The following is a 10,662-nucleotide window of genomic DNA, read 5'->3' as shown; positions in this document are numbered from 1 at the left end:
CACAATTACCATTTATCTTCCTCAAGATTTATATGTGAGGAGAGTAGAGAATAACAATATATGCGAACCCTGGAGTCACTCTGCCTGGATCCGATCCTAACTCTCAAGCCCTCAGTTTCCTTCTCTGTAAAATGGGAAGAGTGATAGTACTGACTTTATAAGATTCTTGTGAAGATAATGCGTATTTAGCACTTAAAACAAGACATAGCACATAGTAAGTGTCTAATAAACAGAAGTTATTATTGGGCAGAATATTTGCTTCGTATTTCCCACCTGTGAGCGGTTTTTTCCCCATTATTTCTAAATAGAACCCCTTTCTTTCGGGGTTGCTGGTCTCCAAAGCATCTGATCCCTTGCATTCCTGCGTCATCATCAAGATGCTGGGATCCTGAAGTCATCTCTTCTATTGCTCTCTAGCGCTCCCTCTCCTGACTGCTTAACTCTCACGGGGAATCAGACCCAAAATCGTGGCTGGAGAAATGTTCTCAGTTCCCTTGGAGACCACCTAAGACTGAGCCCCACTGAACACACACAAACTCCTAAGCCCGAAGCAGGAGTGAGACGCCCAGAGGTGAGAACGAGGCTGGGGGCGGGGCCGTGCTCCGAGGTGCTCGCGAGGCCACACCCCGAAGTGAACGTGCTAGGGGCGGGGCCATACCGATAGGTGGGTGTGAGGCCGGGGGCGGGGCCGCACCAGGAAAGCGCGAGACGGTTAGGAAGGCAACAGTGGTCTCTACAGGTGGCGCGCGCTGGGGTTCAGGCCGCCAGCGTCACCTGGGCGAGGCTGAGGAGATCCGTGAACCGGCGAATCGCTCGCGGACGCGCTGAATAAGTACCCGCGCGCGTCAGGCGCCGGCAAGGGGCGGGGAGGGGGAGTGCGGTTGGCCGGGAGAACTGGAGGAGCTGAGGCAGGCAGAGAGGAGCTCGCGGGGCTGTGCTGCGCTCGACCTGGTACCGCCGTCGCTGCTGCTGCCGCCGAGCCAAGGGACAAGGAGCTCGGCTCCATCGAGCGTCGCAGCGACAGCAGAGCGCCCCGCGAAGCGTTGCCCGGGCGACCGCGGCAGCTCCACCTAGCAGCAACAGGGCGACTGAAAACCCGGCGGTTCCCCCTCGCAACCTTCCTCCTGCTTCCTGTCCTCTCAGTCTCCCCTTCCTCATCCTTTGTCACCCCCTCCTACCCAGCAAACGCCGACCCCCTGAGCGCGGGATCGGCGGAGGGGCGCGGCCAGCCGGCGCTGCGGGGCTCCTCCACCCTGCCGCCTGGCGCGGGCCGGCCAGCCGCGCCGCTGAGGGCTCCGCGTGGGCAAGTCCGCCCGCCTCCTGCCTGGGCCTGGAGGCCGCGCTTCAACACCAGCCAAGCTGAAGAGCGCCTATTGCGCTTGGCTGCCCGCTGCGGCCGAGGTCGCAATCCGTCGTGCTGTCGCCGCCCTCAACTCCTTTCCCGAGGGCCCCGCAGAGCTGGAACTGGAGCTAGAGGAGGAACTGGAGCTGCTGGCTGCCGGGGAACAGCCTTCCGAACCCGGGGAGCATCCCCAGGACAAGCCCAGGGAGGGTCGGACTGCCGCCACCGCGCCCGCCCAGAATTCGGCAGAAGGATCTGGTGTTAGCGACCCGAGGGGGCAAGACATTGCTGGAGAGGAACCAAGACAAGAATCGGCAGGATAAGCAGATGCACAAGGAACTGACAGATAAGCTGGAGGTGAGGACGTCCCTCCGGTGATGAGTGAGACCGAGTGGGGACGCCTGGGGAGACACCTGCCCGCTGGGTAGCTTTGGGAGCCACTCACTCATCCATCCCCCGCCTTCCCTCCTCATCCTACTGTTACCAAATCGCAAGTGCACATGCCCCAGGCACAGTGAGGCCAATCAATACTAAAACATTATAGAGTTTGAAACAGAGAAAGGTTTATTTTAAGTTCATACAAGGAGAGGGTGGCTCATACCCTAAAAACCCCAAGGTTACTGAAAGCTTTCAGCAAGCCCCTTCAAAAGCAAAAGGTGAGGGTGGGGGTTGTTAGTTGTTGGTTAGTTCTTGGTGTCAGATCCTTTGTTCTTCAGGTCAGGTCATGGTCAGGTAGCGATGTTCCTGTAAATCTCTACCAGATGAATGTTATTCTCTGTCCTGACAAGAAAGAGCAAGGTCCCAAGGCACAACTTTCACTCTCCAAGGTCCCAGTCCTGGCTAAGAGGAGGCAGATCTCAGGTGGCAGCTCCCTCAGGGCCAGGTTCCCACACCTTGCCCAGCTGTCATCATGCTCTGTGTGTGAAAGTATTAACATTGATTGAATTTCTCACTTACGAATTTGCCGTTTCCGTTTTAGCTTCTGAGGACTTCTTCGATAAACTGACAGTGGAGCAGGAGTTCATGTCTGGAATAGACACGGATAAAGTATGTGAGCCTGAGCCTGTCCTAACAAACAGCTGATACCGTATCAAGACCGAGCTTACAGCTGGCAAAGCAGTTGCTTTGATTCCCATGCCTTATCCAAATATTTGAAGAGCAGGTGCAAAATGTGAAAATAGAGATCTTAAGCATTTAAGATTATTATATTGAAGGCACTTTCTTCAGTGCACAGAGAGGTGAGGCCCTGCCCCTAAAATCAAAGATCTCTAAATGAATAGATTTACTTCCTAAGTGAATTGGTCTTTTTTTAAAAATTCATTTATTTATTTGGCTGCACCAGGTCTTGGTTGCGGCATGTGGAATCTTTTCACTGTGGCATGCGGGATCCAGTTCCCTGACCAGGGATCTATCCCAGGGCCCCTGCATTGGGATCACTGAGTCTTAGCCACTGGACCACCAGGGAGGTCCCAGCAAATTGGTGTGATCGTTCCTTTACATATCCATCTCTATTACTAAATTTGAAATGATTCAATTTATGAAAATTCCCAATTCTTGTTACTGTATGCTGATAAGTTGCTGCCGGGGTAGCCAGGATCACACACCGGGACATGCAGCAGCCTCTGGAGGTTGTCCATCCATGGAGACAGATGAGTCCAGACAGGCTGCTGGGTCCCTCAAGTCTGCCTCACCAGCCTGCGCTCCCGATCTCTGGTGTGTCTGCGTGGTGGCCGGGGTGTGTGTAGCAGGGGCTGAAGGAGCTACTCTGGAGGGAGCTGAGGCAAAGTGCAGAAAGAATGAGCCCTTCTCCCACTCATCTCCTTTATTTGACTCTGAAAAATAATAGTAAATATCCAGTTGTGTCAGCCCCCAGTCCAGATGCTGGTACCTGTCTACACTTTGTTTTCAGGTCAACAGCTACATTGAGGATTGTATTGCCCAAAAACATCCCCTGATCAAGGTGTTAAGACTAGTTTGCCTTCAATCTGTGTGCAATAGTGGACTCAAACAGAAAGTTCTGGATTATTACAAAAGAGAAATTCTACAGGTCAGTATATTTTTAAATGACTGATTTACCAGGGGTGAAAGCCTCTTTCTAAAAATGTACTTCCCAAAGCTGCTATTTGGGTGTGGTGTTTCCATTATCTTTTAAATGTTTTAATACCTGGAGGGATTGTCCTTGGTATTTATTGTCTGCTGTGTTTGCATAATAATAACAATGGTTAAATGTTTATTGAGCTTTTACTACATGCCAGGCTTAGTTAGAAGAGTGTTACGTGTATTCATTTGTTTAATCCTTACAAAAGTAATGAGCAAGATAGTCTTATCCCCATTTTATGGATGAGAAAACTAAGGCACAGAATAGTGCTGTAACTTGCCCAAGGTCACCAGCTAGTGTGTGCCAGTTGTTTTTCATTCCCTAAGTTGTGTCTCTTTGAGCCATCACAGACTGCAGCACTCCAGGCTCCTCTGTCCTCCACTATCTCCTGGAGTTTGCTTAAATTCATGTCCGTTGAGTTGGTGATGCCATCTAACTATCTCATCCTCTGTCATCCCCTTCTCCTTTTGCCTTCAGTCTTTCCCAGCATGAGGATCTTTTCCAATGAGTTGGCTGTTCGAATCCGGTGGTCAGAGTATTGAAACTTCAGCATCAGTCCTTCTAATGAATAGTCAGGTTGATTTCCTTTAGAATTGAGTGACTTGATCTCCTTGCAGTCCAAGGGACTCTCAAGAGTCTTCCCAACACCACAGTTCAAAAGCATCAATTCTTTGGTGCTCCACCTTTATGATCCAGCTCTCACATCCGTACATGATACTGGAAAAATCATAGCTTTGACTATATGGACCTTTGTTGGCAAAGTGATGTCTCTGCATTTTAATACGCTGTTTAGGTTTGTCATAGCTTTTCTTCCAAGGAACAAGCATCTTTTGATTTCACAGCTGTAGTCACTGTCCACAGTGATTCTGGAGCCCAAGAAAGGAAAGTCTGTCATTGCTTCCACGTTCTCCCCTTCTATTTGCCCTGAAGTAATGGAACCAGATGCCATGATCTTAGTTTTTTTAGTACTTAGTTTTAAGCCAGTTCTTCCACTCTCCTCTTTCACCCTCATCAAGAGAGTCTTCAGTTCCTCTTCACATTCTGCTGTGAGAATGGTACCATCTGCATATCTGTGGTGGTTGTGTTCTTGCCCAGAGAATCCCATGGATAGTATGTGCCGGAGCCAGCACTAAACCCAGACAGCCAGGGCCTAGTGCTGCTGCTCTTTAACCAGACAATTCCACAGAGGAAGGGAACTTTCTGATGACAATTCTTTAGCTGTCTTACTTAAGACAGTTACTTTACAGTAAGGAAAGGCCCACCATTGTTTTTAAAATTCTCCAGTTTAAAAATGTTTCAGGCTGTATGTATTTGCTGTTACTATTTACAGTTAAGTATGTGACTGTCAAAACTAAATACTCACTTAGTTTGGGGTTTTTGTTTGCTTCGCCTTTAAAAAATTACACATGCATTCTCATCATATAACATTCAAATGAAGCAGAAGTATATGGTGCAAGGGCTTCCCAGGTAGCTCGGAAGGTAAAGAATCTGCCTGCAATGCAGGAGACCCGAGTTCAATCCCTGGGTTTGGAAAATCCCCTGGAGAAGGGAATGGCAACCCATTCCAGTATTATTATTGCCTGGAGAATTTCATGGACAGAGGAGCCTGGCGGGCTATAGTCCATGGGGTCGTATAGAGTTGGACACAGCTGAGCATCTAACACACACACGCACGTGCGCGCGCGCACACACACACACACACACAATCCAAACTGTGACCCTCCTCGCCTCCCGCTCCCCCACATTCCCCTCCCTGGAGGGGACTCACGTGAGCAGTTTGGTTTGTGTGCTTCCAGATCCCCTTCTTTGCGTGTGTGTACAAAGAACGTTTACATGTACAGACCATGGGGCGAGACCAACTGGATCTGAGTCCCAGCTCTGTTACTCATTAGCTGAGTGACCTTGGGCAAGTTATTTAAAGTTCTCTGTAAAATGGAGATGATAATATCTACCTCGTGGAGTTATAGTAAGAATGATTGAGTTAACAGATACAAAGCACTTAAAACATGAAAAGTATCATATAAGCATCAGCTTTTATTACTCATTAGATCTCTTTTAATAGAAATAAAATCCTATTATGTGAAGTACAGTAAGTCCCCTACACACAAACCTTCGAAAGTTACAAGCTTTCCAAGATGTGAATGTGCATTCCATCAATGTGAGGCTTAAGAGAAACTGCAGCTTGCCCTCCAATTGTGTTAGCTGGGTACTCAGGCTAACTTTGCTGGACTTAAAAAGTGTGCTCTCAGAACAGAACTCTTTTGTATCTAGAGGACTTACTATATTTTATTTTTTTGTCCTTAAGAATAAATCCAGAAACTTGTTCTTAATCAGGATGTGTAGATCTGCCTCATTCTGCTTTTAACAGCTAATTATATTCCATATAAAAATATACTATAATTTTTGTTTTTTTGCCATGCTATGGGGGATCTCAGTTGCCTGACCAGGGATCAGACCCCCACCTCCTGCAGTGGAAACATGGGATCTTAACCACTATACTGCCAGGGAAGTCCAGAATACTATAATTTATTTGATGCTCACTTAAGTTGGGCCCATAAATTCTTGGAACTTTAAGGCGGAAAGTTTAAATCCTTTGAGGGATCCAGCAAGCTGGATTTGTTGTCATGGGCAAGCAGCTTTAGGATAGGCTTCCGTCCTGCCCTGCCCTGCGCCCATAGACAGGCAGTGCCTGGATTTTGGTAACGTGCCCCAGAGTGCTCACCAGTGGATTTGTTGGAAGTGCTCCTTTTTGAAAGTCACAGAAACAGTTTTCCTGATTTGATTTCTCTTGCAGACCTACGGCTATGAGCACATCCTGACCTTGCATAACCTTGAGAAGGCTGGTCTGCTGAAGCCACAGACAGGAGGCAGAAACAATTACCCCACTCTCCGGAAAACGTTACGCCTTTGGATGGATGATGTAAATGAGCAAGTAAGATGCTACTCTTCGACTCACTGAGAGCTTCCCGGGTGGCTCAGTGGTAAAGAAACCACCTGCCAATGCAGAAGATAGTAGGAGACTTGGGTTCGATCCCTGGGTGGGGAGGATCCCCTGGAGGAGGAAATGGCAACTCACTCCAGTATTCTTGCCTGAAAAATCCCATGGCCAAAGGAGCCTGGTGGGCTACAGCCCACAGGGTCGCAAAGAGTCAGACACCCCCATACACACTTCAACTCATTTGAGTTCCCGTTAATGGTTTATTGCCACGACATAACGCTACTTGATCTATTCATCCGCCTTCCTTTCTAAAGACAGTTTTCTAATTTTTTTTTTTTTAATGTGTGGATCCTAGCAGAAAGCAGTGCTCTTGTACTGAGTAGTTTGATGGAGTTTTATAAAGATGGGCTGGACCAGGGACAGGCAGTGCAGTAGAGAACCACTCACCCCTTCCCACCTGAGGTCTGAGGGCAGGGGATCCAGAACCGGGAGAGCAGAGCTGTGTGGTGACAAGCCAAGAGGCTCAACCAGCCTCTGGCAGCATTACAGAGAGGGAGTCAGGGCAACAAAACGTGACCGCACAGTCCTGTCCTCTCTCCATTTTCCAGCTGGTGTGGAGCCCACAGGGCTGCCTCCTGGTCACAGAGCACCAGGTAGAAGGTGGGGAGGGTCAGGCAAGGATCCAGTACAAAAGGAAAGCAGTTGGTGAGAAACAAGGTTCCTCCCACAGCCAACTTCAGTCTCCACTCAGAATTGATCATTATAACCAGTTTGTTATGCATCTTCCCGGAAAGATTCTGTGTATAGACAAATTTTTTTTTAATATTTATTTATTTATTTGGCTGCTCGGGTCTTAACTGTGGCATGTGGGATCTAGTTCCCTGAACAGAGATTGAACCCGGGCCCTCTGCATTGGGAATACAGAGTCTTAGCCACTGGACCACCAGGCAATCCTGGACAAACATTTTTACATAAATGGTGCATATTCTATACCTTGGGTCTTCAAAGTAGGGTGTACTTTGCTTTATATTTGTTATTTATTCCCATCTTTCTAAATTTCATTTTTTTTATATTCTTTTTTTGGCTTTTCTTGGCTTTGCCAAGAGGCACAAAAGCTAACAATTAAACAATCTCTTCTCTCAGTGCTAAAATTGGATTGTTTCTCCCCGGTGGGAATATCAGTTCAGTTCAGTCACTCAGTCGTGTCTGAACCGCAGCACGCCAGGCCTCCCTGTCCATCACCAACTCCCGGAGTCCACCCAAACCCATGTCCGTTGTGTCAGTGACGCCATAACCATCTCATCCTTTGTCGTCCCCCTGTCCTCCTGCCCTCAATCTTTCCCAGCATCAGGGTCTTTTCAAATGAGTCAGCTCTCCGCATCAGGTGGCCAAAGTATTAGAGTTTTAGCTTCAACATCAGTCCCTCCAATGAACACCCAGGACCTATATCCATTAGGATGGACTGGTTGGATCTCCTTGCAGTCCAAGGGACTCTAAAGAGTCTTCTCCAACACCACAGTTCAAGAGCATCAATTCGTCGGCGCTTAGCTTTCTTTATAGTCCAACTCTCACATCCATACATGATTACTGGAAAAACCATAGCCTTGACTAGACGGACCTTTGTTGACAAAGTAATGTCTCTGCTTTTTAATGTGCTGTCTAGGTTGGTCATAACTTTCCTTCCAAGGAGTAAGTCTTTTAATTTCATGGCTGCAATCACCGTCCGCAGTGATTTTGGAGCCCAGAAAAATAGTCTGTCACTGTTTCCACTGTTTTCCCATCTATTTGCCATGAAGTGATGGGACCAGATGCCATGATCTTAGTTTTCTGAATGTTGAGCTTTAAGCCAACTTTTTCACTCTCCTTTTTCACTTTTCTCAAGAGGCTCTTTAGTTCTTCTTCACTTTCTACCATAAGGGTGGTGTCATCTGCATATCTGGGGTTATTGATATTTCTCCCGGCAATCTTGATTCCACCTTGTGCTTCCTCCAGCCCAGCGTTTCTCATGATGTACTCTGCATATAAGTTAAATAAGCAGGGTGACAATATACAGCCTTGATGTACTCCTTTCCCTATTTGGAACTAGTCTTTTGTTCCATGGCCAGTTCTAACTTGCTTCCTGACCTGTATACAGGTTTCTCAAGAGGCAGGTCCGGTGGTCTGGTATTTCCATCTCTTTCAGAATTTTCCACAGTTTATTGTGATCCACACAGTCAAAGGCTTTGGCATAGTCAATAAAGGAGAAATAGATGTTTTTCTGGAACTCTCTTGCTTTTTTGATGATCCAGCAGATGTTGGCAATTTGATCTCTGGTTCCTCTGCCTTTTCTAAAACCAGCTTGAACATCTGGAAGTTCATGGTTCACATATTGCTGAAGCCTGGCTTGGAGAATTTTGAGCATTACTTTACTAACGTATGAGATGAGTGCAATGGTGTGGTAGTTTGAACATTTTTTGGCGTTACCTTTCTTTGGGATTGGAATGACAGCCATAATTCCTGTATTGTACAATGTGAATCATGTATTAGTTTGGCTCTTCGCTGCCGTGACCAGCCTGTACCTACCTCACCCATCCGCCTCTTACTCTCTCAGCACTCAGGATCTTACTTCCAAGCAGGGATGGAACCTGTGCTTCCTGCATATATGGAAGTACAGGGTCTTAATCAATGGATCACCAGGGAAGGCCCCTCCTTCATTCTTTTATATATGTATTTGACTGCATTAGGTCTTAGTTGCTGCATGTGGGATCTTTTACTATGATTCATGGGGTTAGCTGCACTGCAGCATGTGAGATCTTAGTTCCCCAGCTAGGAAATCAAACCTGCATCTGCTGCATTGGGAGGTAGATTCTTAACCACTGGACCACCAGAGAAGTCCCCCCCTCCTTCATTCTTTTAAGTTCTTTTTAATTGCTCCATAGTGGTTTTTCAGTTATATCTTGTTTTATGATTTATTAGAAATTCAAGTCATTTGCAGTCTTTCACTAGTTCATACAGTGTTGCATTAATATGTTTGTGCTTTGGTCTTTTCTCCTCTGGAGTACAAGCCCCTCTGTGGGATAGATGCCTGAAAGCAGAATTGATGGGTCCAAGGGTTCTATTTCTCAGCTAGACAGTGCCACTTTACCTGCCAAGAAGTTTCTTGCTAAACCAAGTAACAACTTTCCATCTTCAGTACCTCGAGATGCTTTGAGTGGCTTTTGAAGGTTTGAATCAAAAGTGAACCTTTGGAGGGAGTAGCATGGAAACATGTCCATTACCATATGTTAAATACCTTGCCAGTGGGAATTTGCTGTGTGATGCACGGAGCTCAAATCCAATGCTCTGTGACAAACTAGAGGAGTGGGATGGGGTAGGAGGGAGGCTCAAGAGGGCGGGGATGTATGTATACCTATCCAGGTGGTGCTAGTGGTAAAGAACCCGCCTGCCCATGCAGGAGACTAGGGTTTGATCCCTGGGTCAGGAAGATCCCCTGGAGGAGGAAATGGCAATGCACTCCAGTATTTTTGCCTGGAAAATGCAGTGGACAGAGGAGCCTGGCGGGCTCCAGTCCATGGGGCCGCAGAGTCAGACTCGACTGAGCACATGCACACATGGCTGATTCATGTTGATGTATGGCAGAAACACATGATTGTAAAGTAATTATCCTCCAATTAAAAATAGCTTACAAAAAAGAAGAAAGTGAACCCTTGGCTGCTGAGAACAGAGCGAAGCATGAGTAGACCGGAGAAGAATATTTTGATATTAGAGAAAGATATTTCAATATTGCTGCCAGATATTTCAGCATTGGAGCAGACTATTTTGGGGCTTTGTGTTTCTACCTTCAAAGCCAAATCAAATAACTTTGCATTACCCCCAAAGCCGCAGTTAGGTGGCTCACTTCTCTGTCTCTTGCTGTACAAGCGCTTTTCTCTTCAATGATTGAACAGAACCCCACGGACATATCGTACGTGTACAGCGGTTACGCCCCACTCAGTGTGCGACTGGCCCAGCTGCTTTCCCGGCCTGGCTGGCGGAGTATTGAGGAAGTTCTGCGCATCCTCCCAGGGCCCCACTTTGAGGAACGGCAGCCGTTGCCCACAGGACTGCAAAAGAAGCGTAAGTCCAGGGCCCATATCTACAGATACTCATGCACTGTTTCTGTGGTTTTCACGTATTAGAGCAATTGCTTTGTAAAAATACATTCGTAAAGGACTTAGGAGTCAGAGTCCAATATGCCGCTTTTGTTAGTTGTGAATTACATTGTAAGCACTGGAACTCATTACTCCCTCAGGACTAGCAGATTTC

General features: G+C 47.1%; 1 protein-coding gene across 1 annotated transcript in view; it reads left to right on the top strand.

Moving 5' to 3' along the window:
- The first annotated feature begins 722 nt into the window (after positions 1 to 722).
- VPS33A (VPS33A core subunit of CORVET and HOPS complexes) overlaps positions 723 to 10,662 on the top strand; it is a 12,259-nt gene continuing 2,319 nt past the window's right edge. Inside the window, exons 1-5 of the mRNA XM_070475249.1 lie at positions 723 to 1,699; positions 2,322 to 2,389; positions 3,252 to 3,389; positions 6,235 to 6,372; positions 10,305 to 10,473. Coding sequence (XP_070331350.1) covers positions 2,366 to 2,389; positions 3,252 to 3,389; positions 6,235 to 6,372; positions 10,305 to 10,473 — 469 coding nt within the window. The 5' untranslated portion in view covers positions 723 to 1,699; positions 2,322 to 2,365. The remainder of the gene's footprint in view (positions 1,700 to 2,321; positions 2,390 to 3,251; positions 3,390 to 6,234; positions 6,373 to 10,304; positions 10,474 to 10,662) is intronic.

The sequence above is a fragment of the Odocoileus virginianus genome, chromosome 12 (genome assembly GCF_023699985.2).
Source record: "Odocoileus virginianus isolate 20LAN1187 ecotype Illinois chromosome 12, Ovbor_1.2, whole genome shotgun sequence".
Lineage (NCBI taxonomy): Eukaryota > Metazoa > Chordata > Mammalia > Artiodactyla > Cervidae > Odocoileus > Odocoileus virginianus.
The sequence above is the reverse complement of the archived record's forward strand: the minus strand, read 5'-3'. Positions and strand labels throughout refer to the sequence as shown.